The sequence below is a fragment of the Stylophora pistillata genome, chromosome 1, assembly GCF_964205215.1.
Source record: "Stylophora pistillata chromosome 1, jaStyPist1.2, whole genome shotgun sequence".
Lineage (NCBI taxonomy): Eukaryota > Metazoa > Cnidaria > Anthozoa > Scleractinia > Pocilloporidae > Stylophora > Stylophora pistillata.
The window spans coordinates 10,141,412-10,162,714 of NC_142519.1; the positions used below are offsets into that span (position 1 = coordinate 10,141,412).

The window sequence follows — 21,303 nt, forward strand, 5'->3', positions numbered from 1 at the left end:
TTATCGTAGCGGCCAGAGGCACACAAACTCATCTATAGCTTGAAACATATAACTTTTTAATTGCAGATTTTCTGAAGTCAAGAAGATTTTGTAAAAACCACAATCGAAGAGATACTTCCTTGCCACTTTAGTGTATGTTGGGTAATGTGTACTCTACGCTATATATTTTTGACCAGGACACTTATAAATACTGAAGAAAGAGGTTTAATAGTCTATAAGAACTACTCCACAGTTCAGTTGATTGCAACAACTCTTACACCCTAAACTGAATATCTTTTGAGAACTATATACAGAAATTTATACATACGTTCTTTACATATGAGAAATTGGCTATCGCACATTTCACAATGATTGTGCTGAGAATTTGTTTTTTACAAATATATCTGAAAACTTTCGACAGAGATGTCTAAACCAAAAGGATTAAAAAGTCATGTTACATTATACTATGTTACTATGTTACTTAAGCAGATATATGGAAATTCCATAGAAGATCTATGGAAATTTCCATGCATATTGTGTGGATTAATTATAATTGAACATCTTACCTTTTACAATACTAATGGAATATCTATGCAAGTTTCCATGCACATGTCTGGATTGATTACAACCAACATCTTACATTTTGCAGTATTGATGAAGGATCTATGGAAATTTCCATGCACATATGTGGATCGATTATAACTGAACATCATACATTTTGCCGTGTTATGGGAAGATCTATGGAAATTTCAAACACATTGCGTGGATCCTTCATAACTTAAGATCTTACACTTTACCATGTTGATGGAAAATCTATGGAAATTTCCATGCATATGTCTAGATTAATTATAGCTTAAAATACTACATTTTACCATGTTATTAACAGATCTATGGAAATCTCCATGCACAAGTGTCGATCAATTATGACTGAACAGCTTTTGTTTTACCATGTCACTGCAAGATCCCTGGAAATTTCCATAAACATTTATAGATTGTTTATTACTCAACATTTTACATTTTTCCATGTTAATAGAAGATCTGTGGACATTTCCATACACAAGTCTGGATCAATTATCAATAGACATCTTACATTTTACCATGTTTCTGGAAGATCTATGGAAATTTCCATACCCATGTTAAAAGAAGATCTATGGAAATTTCCATGCACATGCCTACATCAAATATGATCAAGCATCTTGCATTTTACTTTAAACATAACTAGACATTTATAGATCTTGGGAAATTTCCATACAAATATCTGGAGCCTATGTAATGAACATTTTTTTACAACTTATCATGTTACTGGAAATTAAATATTGGCATATCTACAGAAATGTCCAGAGTCAATTATAAAAATGTTTGGACCAAAATAATTGAATACTAGTATGTTACATTCTATTATCTCAGTAGTTCTAGAGATTTTAAAAAATTCCCAGCTTAGACATGCTGGGACTTAAATGACCTCAAATGTCTTAAGTTTCAATGGAAAAGCAAGGATCTACATAATTATATCTGTGCATATGGCACCATTTTTTTTAACCCTTTGTAACTCCTCCTTAAGTACTGCGCAGACACCTTTCTTAGTTTATCATTCTCATCCAATTCAATATCAAAATAAATTACACTTTCTTTAGGAATTTGGCAAGAAGTCCATCCAGGCCATAATACCCACTTTCCCTTCTAACTAACCTTTAGCCACTGCATAGTGAAGGAGGAGTTAGTGACTTCTGTTACTTTTGCCAGATGGGGAGGTTTGTAGTTGCCATCAAGATTAACTGCTACAATGCTGTCTGGTAGAACTCCTTTGAAAGTTATCCACCTCAGTAACCACAGCAGTCTGCCTTCTATAAGCTTCACTATACACCTGCATGTGAACAAATTATAAAGAAAAATTATCCGCATGACTATTCAATTCAAGTGTGTGTTTAGTCACATCAAGAATAATAAAGAGGTAAATTGAAGCCTCCCCTTAGGGGCTTTTCAGCCACAATGTAGACTAAGTGCTTAAAAGTCCACACTGGCAAGAGGCAGACCAGAGGGCTATTTAGCCATACAGCCAAGGAGTTGAACTAGGAGCACCTAAGAACAAATCCAGTGAGTGGCAGGATGGAGGACTTGAACCCAGGACACCAGATTACAAGTCCAGCACCCTAACCACTCAGCCACACCGCCTCCTGATAAAGAAAAACTAAGAAAAAATAAAATAAGAAAACCTCAGCTGTGGCTACCTCAATAAGACACACATGATGGAAAGGTTTGGTGAGCACATACACTTCAGCAAAAATAGCTAAGTTTGCATGAGCAGGAGGCTTAAGTTGAGCACACATCGTATATCTTAATTTTGAGCATAAATCACCTCTCCCAAGGGAGCAACTTAAGTTCTGACCACATCATCAACATCCTTCAGGTTTTTGCCCTAGAAAACCCTGACCATTCCCTGTATCCTCTAAGAGTTTTTGCCTTTCTTTAAGTCTTTCAATGTTAGTAATGATATCTTTCAACGGTCAAGCAACTGCCCTTTCTGTTGGATGCCATGTAGTATTTTCAGGGTCAAGTAGTGATGCCCAATCTTCTTTAATATGTTGTTCCAGAAAAGATCTTGATCTGTTGTAATTTCCAATTTCTGATCTGAGCCTTTGAAACTTGAGCTTCCCTGTATCTGGAACAACATAATCCGGGGGGGGGGCATTTACATCTACACTTATTCTGGAAATTTCAAATTTAATGGACGTGAATCAGACAGTAGAGAAAGACATGACTACAGACAGCAAATTTAAGCCTCAGTAACTTACAGCAATGCCAGTAACAGTGATTAGATTGTGATTTTCTAGTAGTACTTGCTATTATTTTTAATTATCAGAATGTCTTGGCTTCTTATCTTGTTTAATGCTAAGTACAAAAATGTAAGATCATCACACTACAATTGAACACAACAGGTATCTACAGTGTATGAAAAGAGTATAGTTATTAATGAAAAGTGTTGTTGGGATTTTTTGTTTTTCACCATTCTCCATCGTACAGCAGATATTCCCACTTACTTTCACTTTTGTTAACCACTGCTCTGGATCAGGGCTAATGGGTTTTTAGTTTTCCTGTTTGTCACTTCCCCTCTTCTTGTACTGCATGACAACTTTTCCAGATGGAGCTTTAGTAAATTCAAATGCAAGGCTTGAAATGTTGCAAAGCATGGTTGGAAAGGGCAACATCCACTCCTTAACAGCAAACACATGCTCAACCTCTACAGCCTTCAGAGTTGTGGTGTTACATCTCCCAAAGGAGGTCATAAACTCTACAGATACACAAGAGAAAAAATTTTAAGATTGGAAGGCATCTTATCTCCAATCTCTATCAAATGAGAAAGATTTATAACACAAAAACAGATAAGTTAAGCTTCCTGGGCTTTCAAAGGAGTTCAAAGGAACCAGTGCAATATATTGCAACAGGCTCACATCTAGCGAAATGCCAAATTAATTCCAAGTCTTAAGTTCTACATTTTTCAGGCCTGAATATATACCATCGTTCAATGAAGCAATTACCTAATCTGTATAAGGCATTACGTCGACTGGTGCAGTAAGCATCCTTTTGAAGAATGCTTCCATCCAAGTTTCAGTCATCAGTCTCTTGTGAGTGAGGCTCTTGCTCCTTGATTTTTGCAAAACCCTCACACCAGCATGAAAATTGTGAAAAGTTTCATTTAAACTACTATGCTTAGTCCAAGAACCACGTAGTATGCAGTACTGCATACTTTATCAGAGCGTTACCCCATGATAACAGGACGTTATTTGCTCTTCTAATACTTTAAGCTTAATGTTAATGAATATAAATTCTATCACCACCGTGATGAAGTACCTTCAAAGTCAAAGTCAAAGTCAAGGTAGTTTTTTATTTGTTCACTTCAGATGGTTATTATTAGGCTGGCTTGCAAATAGCCAAGAGCTAATCGTAGCAAGCCAGACAGTTGACAAATAATTTTACACGGAGCTCGGAAAATTCGTGCACACTACCTGAAGCTCTCCAGGTAATGTGGAAAGCTTCAACTTTACGTCCTGTTCCTAGAAATTTGAGTGTTATTTGAGCATCGTGTAAAAAATGCAAGCAAGTCAGAGAAGTTTTGAAATCAAAACTCAAAAAAATTCTCCTTTGAATATATAACTTCAGCTATCCGTCTTGCGTACAACAATCTAAAATGTTATTTGCCTCACGACGATCAGTGCACTCAAATTATAGCTTTTTAAAGGCACCACTAGCATCTATATCATCTTTTGCTTTGGTATGACCCTTGAAATAGTCAGATATGGTACGGCAGTCATTCACGATCAAGTTGAGTGGAGTGTGACTTCAAATACCGCACAAATTTGTGTGCAAATCGTGCGGAAAAAGACAGTTTTCTGGTCCGTAGGGAGATACACCCAAAAAACATCTACTTACTCAGCCAGCGGTTATATAGAGATGTACAGTCATATTTCAAATACAGCTCGGAAGAATAATTATTAATACATCCCGTTAGAGAGTGTTCAAGAGATCAGAATGACCGCCATATTTACCTCATTCGTTCGTCACCAGTTTCCCGCGGTTTGTAAACTAGTCTCAGGTTTCCTTGCTTGATGCGAGAAATTTCTGGCGGAGCTGGCGGATAATATTTGAAACTTTGCGAAATACGGATTTTAGAAAGAGCGCTTTTGCTCAGTTAGCGAGAGTTAATGTTTTGACAAAATGAAATCTGTAAGAGAAATGTTTCCAAATATATAACTTGGTAAGTTACTCTGACTGAGCAATAGAGGTTTTGCAAAGCAGCCATGTTGCATGGCAGGAACAATAGATTATTTTTCCCATGGGAGAAAATTTTCTTTCTTATGTAAAATATTTTCATTGTTCCTGCCATGCAAAACCTCTATACTAGAAAAGTCTTACATACACTTGCCTAATTCAGCTTCGGGAGAGGAAGTCACCGAGGGAGGTCATTCGTCAATAAGGCCGCTGTGGCGACCGCCTACATGCCATGCTTGTGGCTGAAAAAACCTCGTGGTGCTGATAAAATATTCGTCTCTTGGTCCTCATGAGACATACTGACTTTTCCCCCTTAGTTTCCACCGTATATGATTTGTCTTAGTACAAAGACAAAAGTTTATTTGTTTGATTTTGGTTACAATGAAATATATGACGTTCATATATTTTGAACTGCGGTATTAGATACGTATGATGCACGATCCTCGCAGTAGATAGCGCTATTTAAGCAATAGCGAAAATCAGACCTGAAAAAAAAAAATCAGGCCTGTACGGGACTTGAACCACTGACCTCTGCGATACTAGTGCAGCGCTCTACCAATTGAGCTAACAAGCCAACTGGGAGCAGGCCGTTAAGTTGATTCGTAATAAACCCGTGAAAGGAATAAATCAGATACAATGAAATATATGAAGTTCATATATTTTGAACTGCGGTATTAGATACGTATGATGCACGATCCTCGCAGTAGATAGCGCTATTTAAGCAATAGCGAAAATCAGACCTGAAAAAAATCAGGCCTGTACCACTGGTTCGAGTCCCGTACAGGCCTGATTTTTTTCAGGTCTGATTTTCGCTATTGCTTAAATAGCGCTATCTACTGCGAGGATCGTGCATCATACGTATCTAATACCGCAGTTCAAAATCTATATGAACTTCATATATTTCATTGTATCTGATTTATTCCTTTCACGGGTTTATTACGAATCAACTTAACGGCCTGCTCCCAGTTGGCTTGTTAGCTCAATTGGCAGAGCGCTGCACTAGTATCGCAGAGGTCAGTGGTTCGAGTCCCGTACAGGCCTGATTTTTTTCAGGTCTGATTTTTGCTATTGCTTAAATAGCGCTATCTACTGCGAGGATCGCGCATCATACGTATTGTTTGATTTTGTTGTTATGCTAATATATTTTCCCTTTGTTCTTTGAGGGTTGCTGAAAGAGTTGCCCTTTTCAACAGCGTAGTTATCTGTTTTACTTATGTAGGATTTTTGTTTCATTTTATTTTTTTTCTCACTTTTGTCGCTTATTTTTTTAAGTGGTAAGCTTGTATACAACGATCACTGCATTCAAGATACTTAAAGCAACAGCTGGACAGCGAAGCTTTGTGAGGTCCTCCCATGTTTCTATCAAGACCAGACCACAATAAACGCAAAATACGTTTAATGAACATCCAAAACCACCCTCATACATGTTTAATAAGTCTGAAATAAACTCAGGGCTAATCTAACGCGAGAACACTTTCAACCATAGCTTCAATGTTCGCGAATCCTTTACATCTATCACTGTATTCGCTTTAGGAGCCAAACTCATCCTTGGTATTGATCTGTCACTACCACTGTAATAGATTTCGTTTACAGTCGTTTACATTTACACTCTCCTTATCATTAACGTCTTTTTATCTAGCACTGTTATCATTACCATATTTGGTCACATCAAATTCCGACATGAATTTATCAAACATGTCGCTCAACCACAGAAAAGTGCAAATTGGTTCCGTACGGGTAAAATCTTAGCGTCTGCTTCCCTAGCTCGGTTTCTATGGCATTTGTTAATGATAAGACCAATTAAAAAGTAACAGAAGGTTTTCCAATGATTAAAAAAAATCAGGAAAAAAATCAGAACCAGACAAGAAACTTATGAATCCACCTCATAGCTAGCTCTAAGCCAGTATCCTTCTTGTATTTTAAGGATACACTCAGATTTAACCACGAAGTCCCGCACTTAACCCTACATCCAGACTTTCAAATTAACACTTTCTAACTGCTAGAACCACAAAATTTTCGTTTCTTTTCAAAAAGGGACTTAAAGAGGAATCATATTCCTACAGTAAAATAAAGCGAGATTCAGAAACAAAAAAAAAGCATGTTTAATACTCTATTGAAAGCTGCCCTATTTAATTCGACATGTGTTCGTACATGTTCACTGCCCAAGCCTTGTTTTTGTCGTGTTATTTTCTTTTTATCTTGTTAGTTGCGTGCAAATTGCTGTTTCTTTCAAAGCGTTCTTTAAAACTTGTGACTTAAGTCTGACGGAAGCACCTGCTCCGAGTATACTAGCGTGGGCACGTGATCCTATATGAAAGAACTTTTTTGTTTTGTTGAGTAGGAAGTGTGAGCTTTTTTCGTATGAAAATTAATTTTTTCTACCTCTGTTACTACGGGCTAAGTAAGAAATAATTCACTTATCACAATAGAAATATGAAAGTCCGCTTTAGGAAACCATTTTCATTATATCTCTTATCGATAAACTCAAGAATTTGCGATGATGCGCTTGATTGCAATTGGCGTTGACCGATCGAAAGTAGGTTGATTCGAAATACTTCAGCTCCTTCTGTTACGGGATTTAGCTTAGTAGTCGTTAGCCGTTCCTGTCTATATTGGATAATTATAGCTAGTGAGTAATATATCTTGTTGAAAACGCAGCTAATGCGCTGTTATTCAAACGAGCCTTTCTCTTTTAAGCACCTGCTGCACTGCTTATTATCGTGAACTGATGCCTTTCAAAAGTTTTCATGTCTTTCTCGTACCATAACATCAAGCGTGAAAGTCTATTGAAGTATCCTAACCATGATTGAGTTTCAAAACTCACACTGACATTGATTTAAAAAGACGTAAATATCAGACAAAACGATCTTCAAAACTTCCCACACAACTTGAGAAATAAAAGTTGCAAATTTTGCGCACTGAAGGACAAAAACAATAAACCCAAATCCCCTTAAAGTCCTTTTAAACGTTATGAATTAATGAAACGTAAACAAACTTTCGCAACGGCGCGATAATTCTCATTTTAAACAGAATTCAACTTTTCTTTATCAATTTTCTCCAAATATCGTCAGACTATTCATCTTTTGATCTGTTAAAACAGATCAAAGAACCGACAACAACTATTCCGAAAGTTTTATTAAGCACATTTCTTTAAACAAAGGGGCCCCATATATTCGAAATAGCTTAAAAAGGAAGTAACTGATCGAAACTAAGTGGTTACAGGTGACGCTCAGTTTTCTATGAACACTTAATATCCGCGTTTCCGTATTTTTGCCACTTGTCAAATCTTTTGTCATGAAGACGCTCAAGCGAGTTATTGCTCGGAAGTGCCAACCACCAATTGTCCTAAGTCTTGTATAAAGAAGTACAGACGATTGGGGTTATATTGTCTGCGCTTTCAGAGGTACTCCGGCAAGGAACAGTACGATAAAAAAAATTATGACTGCAATAAGGTTCTGGTGTAGCTGTTTCCTCTTTTGTGTAATAATCTCTTGTGCGATGTCTGTACCATCCAAGCGACTTCCAGGTATGAAGATTTTCAGATACGTTACTGTTATATGATGTTTAGCACCACCCGATTTACGTGATTGTTCCCTGCACTTAGCTTGTTTCATCGCTGATTCGGCTATCATGCATACGATATTGCTCAGTGATCGAAAGACGCACTTGCTAAACAAAATGTCTAGAACGACGTTTAGGATCACGGATACTTGAAATGTAGTCTGCATTGTAGGTCGGAAGGTCCACACTTGTTACAAAACAGACCTACCAGAGCGAAAAGAGTTTTCTTTGTCCAAAACCTGATATTATTGGTCTTTTATTTGGAATACTTCTATATGCAACTGATTAAATAAGGATCGTTTAATTTATACACTGTTTTTACCATTTTGGCTTCCTGTACTCGTCGAAGGGGAGTCGTTGTCTTTAATTTTTGTTTTGAGAGCTTCTATTCGTTTGTTCAAACAAAAATAATATTTCCAATCCAAATGAAAGCCTTTAAGGCCAGAACCCAAGTTGACAGTTTCATGAACCCAATTTATTTCGGCTCGCTATGAGAGGGATTTGTGATAAACCATGACAATGAATAATTTTTCAAGAATGAAATGTTTTTCTGGAAAATCAGGAGATTTTGTTTGTGCTGAAAAGAGCGACTGAATGGCTAAGGCTCTCATTCTGCTCGAAAACCGCCTTTTGTTACCTGATGTATGGTAGAGTGGGTTTATAGGCAAAATATGTCTACATTGACGCTCTCGCACTAGCCAAAGTGTAAAGAGCCGATCAATTATTAACTCGCACTGAAGGAGTGTTTGCCAAGTACAAGAGGAATGAAGAGTCCCCGCAGATTAAACCAATTTTCTTAGAATAAAATACAGAATTTCATGAATCAGAAAAAGCAGAGATGCCCATGTATGGAAAACAGTATTTCATGCATGCTGAGTCTTTCACATGCTTATCAACGTTTTATCGCCATGTTGGCTTTACCTGCGGTGGACTACTGGTCAATGAAAATTATGGTTGAATAATCACACGGCATTCCATCCGAAGGTCGGTAAAAAAAAATAATAATAAATAAAGGAACCAAATGAGCGGTGAGTCAAAACACAGATGTGATCCTCACTCCTAAAGAAAGTTGTACTGTTTTTGTTTTGTTGTTGGTTTTGGTTGAAGGACAATCGCTTCCATTTTACCAAAAACCATATCCGGAGGAGAACGAAGACTTGTATGGAAATGGAGTGGGTCAGCCGCAGTTTGATTCGCCAATCATTAAAAGGAATCCAATCATATCTTCAGAATGTGCCACTTGCTGCCAGAACTTTTGGTAAGATATCAGATGCGCCATTCAGACCTTGATAACAACCTTTCCTTTGTAAACTGCGACAGGCATTAGAGTCTGACTCTCCCACAACGTTATGAAAAACTTACAGGACCGGCAACAGGCTACTATATCCAGGCTTTGACGCTAGATCATAATTATTTTTTTCCTGTGTCACTATCGATCATTTGATGTTAGACTACGAAACAAATGATAGAACACTCATGCGTACATGATAAAGCTTTTAAAAAGGAGGCAAATTCATGGTAAAAAAATCATGTCAAACAACTGAAAAGAAGAACTTCATAAAATACGACTTAACTCCTCCCCGACACATTGTCACAAAGCAATCACGTGGCTTTGGTTTCGTGCAAATGAAAATACATTATTTTTTCTTCCTTTATCATTCGGTTTAGGTGTTCGTATATCAACGAACGATGCTTGTGCGGTGCTCGGTGGAATGTTGGCCCATGACAATAGATATTTTTATTAATTGAATAAAGAATTATCTCAAGAGTAAAATATGTCATTGCTATGTCTAAACAAGTCCCTGGAATGGCAATCTCAGAAAATCCCCTCTAATTTGAAAATTTTAAGCCGTATTTACATTTACATATCCAAGCGCCTTCCTCGACAAAACACTTTCTTTTCTTTGGATAGAAACTTGCGGACGGAACCCTTCCATCACAGAAGTTTCTATAAGTTCTGTATAATTTAGTTCCTTTGCTTGTACAAAACCACACGCCAGCTTTTTTTAAATAGGGGAACATTCACCCTTACTCTGATCTGTATCGTCAATTCCCTTATTGTCAAGGAAAAACTTGTTTTTTCGACAATAAAGAAGTGTTCCTAAGACTGATCTGATCATGGAACATCTCCGATTATTCTGAACTAGTGGAACAAACCAAAAAAATTTCCTAAAGGGAAGGGTCAGCTCAAAAAAAATTGCTGAGTTGATTTTTAATTATTCTGTTCCCCTACTTTCTCTTTTCTGTGAAAATAAGTAAAGTGGAACCCCTCAGGAGACAAACTTTGGTCCAGACTTTCGTTAAACAGAAATGTCTATTAATGGAACATTTTTCCTTGTCTTAATTGTGTCCTCTGAATGAATATTTCAAATGTCCATGAAGAATGGCCACGAAGTCTCCTGATTGATGGTTGCTTGGCCAATGAAACACCCTCGAGTCATTGCAAATTTATTATACTTTTAACTTCAGCTAAGATTTAAAACTCGTTGCTAGATGAACAGGCTGGCGATAAGTTCTAATCACATTATTCTCTCTTGAGGCAAATAATGTTACTGGCGATAATAGAAGCGATGGGAATCTGAAGTGATATTAAGAAAAGACAAAAATACTTTGTCTCCAAACGTCTGATTAAGCTGCATATCATTCAAGACCAATGCTTTAATTCTTTAAATAACCTGTTGCAAGATAACAAATATTGATTTGATTGCGCTTAATTCTCGTGGAGTCGTCTGTTGTCCACTTAGGAAATGAGACCCCTTTTATCCTGCTACTCACACAAACAATTTTTAATCGAGAAGATTTCTTTTTTAAGGTTATGATATTCTTGCAAAGAGTGTTCGAGGGAAGTAGAGGACCACAATCATGTGAAGTGTAAAAATAAAAACGGTTTAAACAAAGAAAAAAAAATATGTGTACATATATATTTTGATGTAGGGCATCGAGACAGCCAAGAGAGAAAATTATCCCACTTTTTGTGATGATTTAGTAAAAAGTAAAGTAAACAAATCAATCTAATTAGCAGTTTCTAACATAATGATCTCAGTATTCATTCAATTTTACTAAATAAGGAGAGAAGTTAACAACATTGGTTATGATATGTACAAAGTCGGCTGGTGTTGTATGGAGTCAAGGCGAGATTTACGGATTCCTTTCTATTGCCCTCATCAACGAAAATCAAGCACCGCTTTGTCTGACTTTTGTTAAATTGATCAAGCATCAGAGACGTAGAAATAATTCACAACCAGATAAAACAAAGCGGTGGAAATATAAAACGAGACCGAAAACGAAACGTTTGAAAACTCGAGTAAATTAATCTCCTGAAACAAAACAGTTAGCAACCCACGGGCGAGAGCAGATAACAAACAGCGTGGTACTATAAAAGATTCAAAGGTTGAAGAAGGATTTACTAGGACGTGTCAACATCATCGTGCCAGTTTCCCCATACAACATCACTAAACATATTCCTAAGGCCTCTTATATTTTTTAGAGTGACTTTCGACCATGAAAACCCTCAATATTATTGCTGTGGTTTGTTTGATGACACTGCTACATAACCAAAATAACGCCAGTGCATTTCCTCGTTTGTTGGGTAAGGGTAAATTCCAACCTTCTGTTTAAAGACATCGTCAAGGAACTCCTCGTTTGTTTCTTTCTTCTTAATTTCATCGTCAAGCCTTTAGTGCCACCATGACTTATATTTATATCTTATATTTGGTGTTCAAGAACAAAATGATTCTACTTAGGGTTTCGTTCATCAGGTAAATATAACGAAGTGAGCGCTGATGAAACCAACATTATGAAGAACAGATTGGATCAAAGGGGACTTGATTATGGAGAGGTACTTGATAACAGTAGCTTAGAGGACGATTACCTGAGAAGACGAGAACCCGTGCCCCTCAACTGCAGATGGTAAGGCACAGTCTGTTTATAAAATAGCGCTTGCGCACCCTTTTTGGTATAAACTTAAAATGTGATAACGGAACGATCATTAAACTTAGAATGAACAAAATTCTTACTTTATCAATTCAAATCGAAAAGTTTTTGACTAATCTCTCTTGACTTGAGAGTTATAATTATAGCAACTTATGGAGGAGCCTATTTGACTAAAAAATTGCATGGTTTTAAAACGCTTCGCATCTTACATTTGATTCTTAGCAGTAACTTTAGGATGTCTGAGAGACAAAATTGGGATACTGGTTTAAATGATGTCCTTTAATATTTGAAGATCAAGTTTTCTAGTCTAGCTGAGAACATTCAGACCGATTTTTTATCATTATTGAGTATGCCTGAGGTACTGACCGAGAAAATTACCGTGTTTAACAATTGCCAAAACAAGTCGTAATTTCCATGTGCCGTATCAATCTCGGAGAAAGTCCAGGACAAAAAATAGCCGAGTTCCTTCCATTCAGTTAATGAAACCTAAAGAGAAGTGCTCTTCAAAAATAAATGAATAGATAAAACACTGCCTATGAATATATGAATATCATATATCTGAACTTCGGTTAAAGAAACGCGTACGAGAACGATCTTCGCAGTAAGGAACGCTACTTAAGCAGTAGTGAAAATAAGACCTGAAAAAAATTCAGGCCTATACGGGATTCGAACCCATGACCTCTGTCAGGTGATACTGATACAGTGCTCTACCAACTGAGCTAACAAGATGTTCTAATAAATGCTATTTTAATCTAATTTCACTGGTCTATCTCCGAATATCAACCAGTGTTTACAAAACGTCCTCTTTGCCTTCAGCTTTGACAGAATCAATTACTTAGAATAATGAAGAAGGGCGAGATGAACAATTATCTTAAAATTGACCGTTGTTTAAACCCAAGCATAAGCAGTTTGTTTAATTAAAAAGTTCTCGATTTAGAAAAGATCCTTTGTCTACTGGTTGTTTATTGTCTTCTTTAAATTTAAAAAAATTGACTTATGGATGATAGCTCGTCTCCTATACATTTTTATTTGAAAAAGGAAGTATTCAAATCGATGAAGAGGTGCGAGTAATCAAGGTTTGGCCCAAATTCGATAGGCTACCATTTTTGTTCATATCCCAAAACCTTGTGTGTCAATGTCTAATTTTTGCCATTCGATATTTTGGATAAGAGATAAAATCGCGAATGGGGCGTCAGCGACGATCATCGCACGTGACTTTCCTTTTTAGAATCTACAGCATTTTTTTTAAAAAAAAAGAGAGACTGACCCTGAGCCATGTTCTGAATTCTGATGCTAATAGCTAGACTCTAAGGTCGAATTCGTGTCAAAATTTCAAGCTATTTCGTGATCCACCGTGATTTTAAAAACCCCAACTCTGTTCCATTTTTGTTAAAAATGGGAATTGGTTCTTCATTTAAATCTTCAGTCTTTCCCTTTCCCCCTGCCCTCCTCATTTCCCATCCCACGGCTAGAGAAGGCTATATATACTGTACTCAGAAGGGTGGGACAATGTAATCTACTGCTTCTTATTACAAAGTTTTTTTCTTGGGTCTATATCTCCAATCCTTCCCCGCACCTGGCCCACCCCATATTTCCCATCCCGCGGCCAGACGTGGCTGTACTAAGAAGGGCAGGACAGTTTAATTAATTGCCTCTTATAAAGCCTTTTTTTTCTTGATTCTATGTCTGCAGGTGCCGAATTTTGAAAAGTGACAAGGAATGTGCCGACAGATGTAGTCTGTAGTGTGCCTTCTTCACCTTACATCGTTTTGTCTCTACAGTTAGATTAGCGAGTTTCCAAGATGATCAACACTGTAATCGTAGAAATGCGCGTCAAACTTCTCCTAAACAACCACAGCGTTTTTTGCATGTTTCTGCACATTTGTAATGTACGAGAAATGCTCTTCATAAGTTCCTCTGGTGATATGACTCCCCCAAATAATTTGGAGAAAATGTAACATGAAGTTGTAATAAGTGCACCAATGATGGTGCTGTTTATCCATTAATTAGCAGCCTCTTTTTTACACTCAGAGAGCACAAGAACCATTGCTCGAGTGGGTTTCAGTTTGAACAGACAGAATGAAAACAGCTTGAAATGAAGGCTCCGAGCTAGAGCACGATTATTATTTTTTTTTATCGTTTTCATCGTATTTTATCATCATTTTAATTGTCTATAAAGTTTTACTTAATTATAAGATGTGTTACTTCATCAATTTTTAATCTCGTGTTGGTGTGTATTTTTCTGACAGGTAGACTTTCACAGAAGGGCAAAAAACGCATTTTAAACAAGTTGTGAATACATCAATGTATTCAACACTTACTTATTGAGTGATTAAACAACATTGACACAGTATCACTAAAAATAAGGGGGAGGGGGAGGGGTGGAGGGGGAGGGGAGGGGAAGGGGAGGGGGAGGGGAAGGGAGACGGGGAGATGCGGAGATGACTGGTCCCGGCTGAATTACCTGGTTTTCTCCAAAACTTAATTCCACTCTTCGCAATCTGCAGAAAATACCTCTCAAAAGAGAGGGCATAGACGCTGGCATAGAGTTCAACATTGTAATATCAAAGTGTTACACTGATCAACTGATCTCGTTACGCGAAAAGACGGCCTTGCATTGTTTCGTGCACAAGTTTTATTATGTTCAAATGAACATAACTGATGATTCTCTTCGTTCCAAGAAAATTAAGGGTCACGTGACACTTCAATAACTGCAGTTTGTTGGTAACAAATTAAGGCTCATTCGACACTTCAATAACTGCAGTTTGTTGGTAACATAAATAGAATTAGAAATCATTAACAACAATCAAACACCACACGATAAAGGAGACCCCTTGGTGCGCCAAATAAATTTGTTTTCCAAGGCTTAGATATCCGCACGGATTAAAAAGCCCAAAAGCCCTATGAACCTATTGTAAATTATTCATGATTCAGCCCTTTCGCAGGATAAGATAGGATAAGGATAAGATCACAGAATCAACTGTAAGGGTGGTAAGGCTTGAGACGAAACTACCAGAGGGCTTAAAAAAAGGCTCATCACATACATCGACTAAATAAGAGGAAACATTGCTAGAGGAGTCTAGAGGAGTTGGAGAAATGATCAAGGTTCTGAAAGAAAAACAAAAAAAAACAAACAATGCGAAAGCGTAAGATAGCATATGAAGGTGTAGTCAATGCAATTTTTCCTTTTCCTGTTTCATTTTTATTCTTCCATTTATCCCTTCTTTTCATATGACTCAACAAGAAAAAAGACATATCATTTTCCTATGACTACTTTGAAGATGCTTAGAACAGTAATTTATACCGTTCTAGAGGAGTTGTGCTCGTTTCAGTGACGTTTTGAAGTTATTGTTAACAACTACATTATGCCTCCTGGCTCCATGCTGCATCCTTCACTTCTCACAATTACACATGTGATCATAGATAGCAGTACACCTAATAAAAAAGGAAATAAAGGTATAAGAAGACATTCAAGAGGATTAATCCAATAGAACGATGAACCCGTTTACTGTCTTTACTACGAGGTAGTTGCATGCTGTTCCTGAAGCCTTTCGTACCTTCCTGCATCATAGGACGAAGTAGAACTAAATGGTAAAGATTCTCCTCACCTGACAATTTTACAGCAACGCGAGCAGGGAATGGGAATGCGGGCACGCTTGAAAGGATGATCATAACCGCCCGACCTTACGCGCCCCTCAAAGATTCCATCGTTGTTTTCGTGTTCGCGAGCACTCCTTGACGATGGGATAACGTCATCGTCAATGTCTTCGTACGAGACCCTGTGGTTATTTAGAAATGGGCTTTTCAAGTTCTCCTCCACTGAGCCGCTGTCATCATTTCCCTCGAATTCCAGCTCATTCCCCTCGCTGCGAGCCCAGAATGGGTCGTTTTGTCCCATCAGCGCGGAGCGGTGCACATCCTTGTTTGCATCTACAAAATTCAAAACTATCGATAAATTCTGCTCTGGCTCTAAAAATTTATTTCCTCTCCGTCTTACTTTACCATTGGCTTTGATAGCCAGCTGCCCAATGGTTTTGCTGGTTAATTAATCATAACTACCAAGTTAGAGGCCAACGGTTAGTCATTGAGAACAACTAACTTCGATTAAAAATCGTTTCTAGAACGCGAAATTTAAAAAGAAAGATAACTTTTATTTGTTACAATGTTTCTTCCGAAATAAGAAACAATAACAGTTTATTTTAAGAGGAAAGGTAAGAGAAAAGCATAAAGAAATCAAGAATAAACTCTTTTCAGATTAGTCCCACCGAATGGTGTTTAAGCGATTTGTCACAAGGCATATATACCCATACTTGAACTACTGTAGTTTGTACCATTAACTAGGTGCATATTATCAAGTATGCCTTAATGGCTACGACTTTGATGCCGAAAAAAAAGAAAAAAGTTACAGAATATTTTTTAAGAGACAATATTTGCGAGATTATTTGTAAAAAATACTTACTGGCTGGAATATATGCCGTTCTTCCATAGACCTCAGAGATAACAAGAGCGGTCACTGCAACTGCTAACAAGCGAACCATGTTACTGTGAAACGGTGAGCAATAAAACGTGCTCTGATTCTTCCACATGTAAATCGTTATTGATTATGAGAGGCTAGAATTTTCCAAAGAGCATAAATACTTCGCTAAGGACAGCTGGGCTTGAAAAGCCCGCAGAGATTGACAATGATGCTTCATTAGGAGTTTTGACATTTTTATCCAGAATAATAAAGCATTCATGGTATCAGTTAATACTTGCGCAGCTGTATGGAACCATACTGCAATTGCATGAACCGAAGGAAAACGATGTTTTGGTTAATTCATTTTTACAATGATTTCGGGCCACCTATGTTAAACAATCGTTTATCTACAATATTATGTTTATGAAATATAGAGAAGAAAAAACTATTTACAAGGTAAAATGTTCTCTAATAAGGAACCTTGTGTAGCTTAAGGAACAGCATTTCTATGCAAAACATCTCAACGTGAACTTCTGTTTTCGGTTTCTGAATCTTTGTGTGACGCCGAATTAGACTGGCGTACTAGGTAAAATTATATTCAACTTTTATTTTGGTACACGAAATAATTTCATGAAAGGACAGGTCAATCCGTTACACTACGCCACTTCAAGAATACAAAGATAATGAATTAAAAGCCGACGTGGTAAATTTTTCTTAAACTTTAGCAAGGCTCTATCCATCTTTAGTGAGGATGCAAAAACAATTTACCTGTAAATTTGCATCTTATTTGATCGCAGTTAGTTTTACATGTCGAAGTCGATGGGGTATCTTTAGTTGAAAGGTTTTTAGAAAATTAAGTTATCACAATTTTTTAACGGGTGAAGGTTTTCGCTAATTTTAGATAGAATAATGTGTATCTGTTTGATTTTAGAACTTTAGACCTCAGAAAAAAAAACTTGATGACAAAAGATCAGTATTAAGATCATTTTAATTTTTCGCAATTATCAATGATTTGGGTGCTAAGTTTACAACAATCTCATTTTATTTCAATTCGGTTTATTTTTAAATGAAAATCTCTCATGTTTAGCCATGCCTCGTATTCTGATCGGTACTGTTCAGATCACTTCCGGTATAGTTTTTACCAGTAACTATTTTTGCTCGCGCGCGATTTGTCTAAACGCATCCGATGAGATCGAAAATTAACTCCTCAGCTAAAACTGGGGAATATCCTAGGATCACCCACTCATTGATTTTCACGTGGTGCAAAATCGCCGGAGAGTTATCACGCAATGACGCCCCTACGAAAATTAATGGGAGGGTTATAAAATAAAGAAACCCCTTTCTGGCTCGCTGATATGTGTCGGCTGATACGTTCTTGGCTGAGACATTATCCTCAAATTTTCTCACTTGCCCTTGAAGCTTCGAATTCGCTTCTCGGCCAGATATTCATTTCTCCTTTTCAGCTAAAATAAATCAGTTCAGGAACATAATCAGGCGAGGGCTCAGTGTTAATCAATTCGAAGTCAGTTACATACATACATACATACATACATACATACATACATGGTTTATTTGATAAAGCAGGTTACTAGGTAGCTAGGCAAGACTAAAGTCCTGATGTGGACCTGCTAACTAATTGAAAACTTTACACTTAATTAAGAAATAGAAATATGTACATATATATAGAAGTTACTAGTATTACAATAATAGTTCAAAAATATGTATAAATATCATCCTTATTTGTAATTGATGAAGATTCCTTTGAATAAGATATACTGCTCAAGATCGGTTTGTTTTTCTTCAGTTTTTCTTTGAAAGCTTCAAGGCTGGACGCCTCCTTTATGCTGTCCGGGAGGGTATTCCAAGCAATGGCAGCCCTATGTTTAAAGGTCAATCGTCCTGTTTCAGTTTTTGGTCTTGTTACATTTATGTTCAAGGATTTTCTAAGGCTATACACTTGGGCACTTTTTGTAACTAGTTTATTAAGTAGATCATTATTGAGCCCATGGAATGATTTGTAAGTTATTGATAGGATCCTTTTTGTGTAGAAGTGGGAAAGGGGAGACCAACCCTTTAGATTTCTCAAGTCATTTATGGTTGTTTCCCTCGGTAGATTATAGATTAGCCGCGCAGCTCGTGCGTGAATACGCTCAAGTTTCTCCAGTAAGGCCGAAGAGCATGATCCCCAAACAGCAACTCCATATAGGACGGATGGGATTATGGTCTTGAAATAGATAGTCTCCAAGGTGGACTTAGGTAAAAACTTAATTCTCTTCAAAACACCTTGTTTCTTGTTGAATGATTTACACACAATTTGAACATGGTCATTCCAGGATAGTTGCCGGTCAATCGCTAGCCCAAGGCATTGTGCTGTGTCCGTAAATTTTAGGAAGTTTTGGCCACTCTTCAATTGTGGCAGTGGTCCAATGAAGGCACGCTTTGAGAGCAGTAATGCCTCGGATTTAATCTCATGAGTTGTCAGTCTGTTTGAGGTACACCACGAAAGGACTTGCTTCAGGATAGATTGTAAAATTACTATTATACTGTCAACATCCTTGCCAATAGTAAAGATGGTGGTGTCATCTGCGAACATAAATAACTCACCATCGGAGATGGCATCAGGAAAGTCATTCACATAGACAGAAAAAAGCTTTGGACCTAAAATGGATCCTTGGGGAACTCCATACTTGATAAATCTGCGATTCGACTTGGTCCCAGATAGTTGTACAAATTGACGACGATTACTAAGGTAGCTGCTTATTAGGTAGCTGACGTTTACTAAGGTAGTTCATGAGCGCGCTTGCTTTGCAAGCCTTTCTATTTCCGCTTGGAGAAAAAGATTTGGAAAAGGCCTATTACGCAGGCTCGTAAATGTGCAGTTCCGGAATTTGCACCTTGATGAGCAAAGCGATAACGAAAGGTCCCACCGAGATTTGAACTCGGATCGCTGGATTCAGAGTCCAGAGTGCTAACTATTACACTATGAAACCTTCAGAAAAAAAATCATTTTTATTCTATTTTTCTATAACAAAGAATGGTAAACATACTCAGTTGCTTCTGATGTATTCTATAGTTGTTTCTGGTCATGTTAGTAGAAGGAGGATTTTTAGGGGGCTATTTTGAAACTATGTGCCCCATTAAAGCCTTTTAAAACACGTTTTTGGTTTAAAAAAAAAAGGTCAAGAAGCCGGCCGGGACTTAACTTGGGAGGAAACTAAGACAAAGATACAAAGAAACCTCTTAGAATTTTGTGTGATGCTTCGATAGAGAAAATGCCGGTAAACTCGGCTTGGGAAATCCTTCCGAATGTTAGTCTACCTGCAAGATGGGGTGGACTTTTTGTGACGGACCTTCATTAGGAAGCTTTCATATGCACTGAACGTAGCAAGCAAGGTCCCACAGTTTAATAGTTAGCACTCTGGACTTTGAATCCAACGATCCGAGTTCAAATCTCGGTAGGACCTCTGGGGAGGCGGCTTTTGTTATGAATTTTTACTACATGCCATCGTTAAACCGGTGTGTAACCAATCTGGCGTCCTGTCCTAATTACATAAATACATAAATCCCCGAACACCCAGAGAGCCTCTGACGGCGACGTTTCTTGTACTGCTCAGTGTCCTTGGTCGGCTGGTGCTGTTCCGGCTTTGACGTTGTTGTTTAGGTCTTTTCCCGCTAGGCATTTGGTACGGAGGGATTTGTTCGTCATCCTCGGACTTACCGAGTAGATCATTTTCGCTGGCGGTGTCATATGCGGCTTCCATGTTTTCTTCGTTCTCAATGGCATTGCTTTGGCCTGGGGCGTTCAGTAGCCCATCTGCCGTTAGAATGTCTTCCGACATTTTCTGTAGGCGGTCAGGCAAGACCGCGGTTTCGATCCTAATCTTGTGGATCTCGTCAGTTGCCGATTCACTGAATAGACTGTTGCACCCGTACGCAATACAATGTCTAACCATGATGAGAACACGCTGTATCCTTAAGAAAATGAATAAAAATGCCTCCAAACGTAGCCGTTTACTTCGATTTTACTTGAAAGTTTTACCTGTGTGACCCGATAGCTTCTTTTCGAAACTTCAAAGTCCGCTGAGTTCTCGTACAGTGGGCATAAATGCGAGAAGGGCTATTGAGGACTGACTGAATGTTTATGAAGGGAGTATGGTGAGCGAGGTAGTACGTCGGACTGCAGTAGTCCTATACATCTTTGTTCTCGAAACAAAAATATATATAGATTAGGTATGCCACAGGTTCCCTCAAGATTTTGACTCAAAGCAATGGATTTTGTCCCAGCTTTTACTAAAAAGGACTATTTATGGAAAAATCATACCAGGAACGTGATCTGGGACGTCATTGTTAGAGTAAGAACTTCGAGTACAAAGGAAAAAAAACACGTGATACGTAGCTAAACAAGGCTTGTCCGTCCTAGTTGTGCTTAATGTTTTTATTTCAAAGACCCATCCTAGAGTATTCAGTATTTCCCTGGCACCAACATTAAAATTTGAATTCAGCAAGGAATTAAAGGTCCAAAAAGTGATACGGAAAGGTCCCACCGAGATTTGAACTCGGATCGCTGGATTCAAAGTCCAGAGTGCTAACCATTACACCATGGAACC

The 21,303-nt window shown here is 37.7% G+C and overlaps 1 protein-coding gene, 3 long non-coding RNA genes and 2 other non-coding genes across 8 annotated transcripts; 2 read left to right on the forward strand and 4 right to left on the reverse strand.

Annotated features, from left to right (window-relative positions):
* Positions 1–35: 35 nt before the first annotated feature.
* LOC111321945 (uncharacterized) lies at positions 36–4,532 on the reverse strand. 2 transcript variants are annotated; one of them, XR_015992361.1, is made up of 4 exons: positions 4,408–4,532; positions 3,516–3,639; positions 3,018–3,268; positions 36–1,843 (listed from the first exon to the last, which is right to left on the reverse strand). It is a non-coding gene; the product is annotated as an uncharacterized LOC111321945 (long non-coding RNA). The 2 variants fall into 2 exon arrangements; XR_002694026.2 differs by lacking the exon at positions 3,516–3,639.
* Positions 4,533–7,921: 3,389 nt separating this feature from the next.
* LOC148741172 (uncharacterized) lies at positions 7,922–14,460 on the forward strand. Of its 2 annotated transcripts, XR_015993574.1 has the most exons (5): positions 7,922–8,272; positions 9,415–9,565; positions 9,976–11,896; positions 12,066–12,216; positions 13,933–14,460. It is a non-coding gene; the product is annotated as an uncharacterized LOC148741172 (long non-coding RNA). The 2 variants fall into 2 exon arrangements; XR_015993575.1 differs by lacking the exons at positions 7,922–8,272; positions 9,415–9,565 and having other exon boundaries at positions 11,702–11,896.
* Positions 14,461–15,419: 959 nt separating this feature from the next.
* LOC111322028 (uncharacterized) lies at positions 15,420–16,854 on the reverse strand. The gene is made up of 3 exons (XM_022925063.2): positions 16,700–16,854; positions 15,849–16,170; positions 15,420–15,675 (listed from the first exon to the last, which is right to left on the reverse strand). Exons 1-3 carry the CDS (start codon positions 16,824–16,826, stop codon positions 15,633–15,635), a joined length of 492 nt encoding a protein of 163 aa, XP_022780798.2. The 5' UTR covers positions 16,827–16,854; the 3' UTR covers positions 15,420–15,632.
* Positions 16,855–18,457: 1,603 nt separating this feature from the next.
* Positions 18,458–19,452, forward strand: LOC148741173 (uncharacterized). The gene is made up of 2 exons (XR_015998577.1): positions 18,458–18,585; positions 18,810–19,452. It is a non-coding gene; the product is annotated as an uncharacterized LOC148741173 (long non-coding RNA).
* A 162-nt stretch (positions 19,453–19,614) lies between these two features.
* On the reverse strand, positions 19,615–19,686 carry Trnaq-cug (transfer RNA glutamine (anticodon CUG)). The gene has a single exon. It is a non-coding gene; the product is annotated as a tRNA-Gln (tRNA).
* A 1,545-nt stretch (positions 19,687–21,231) lies between these two features.
* Trnaq-uug (transfer RNA glutamine (anticodon UUG)) lies at positions 21,232–21,303 on the reverse strand. Its single transcript has one exon. It is a non-coding gene; the product is annotated as a tRNA-Gln (tRNA).

Bases quoted from the DNA above. Each gene is read 5' to 3' on its own strand.
- LOC111322028 (XM_022925063.2), bottom strand. From the start codon at position 16,826: ATGTGGAAGAATCAGAGCACGTTTTATTGCTCACCGTTTCACAGTAAC. The intron at 16,171-16,699 runs GTAAGTATTTTT...TGAATTTTGTAG, and splicing joins AACGGCATATATTCCAGCCA to ATGCAAACAAGGATGTGCAC. The intron at 15,676-15,848 runs GTGAGGAGAATC...CTTTTTTATTAG, and splicing joins CGTTGCTGTAAAATTGTCAG to GTGTACTGCTATCTATGATC.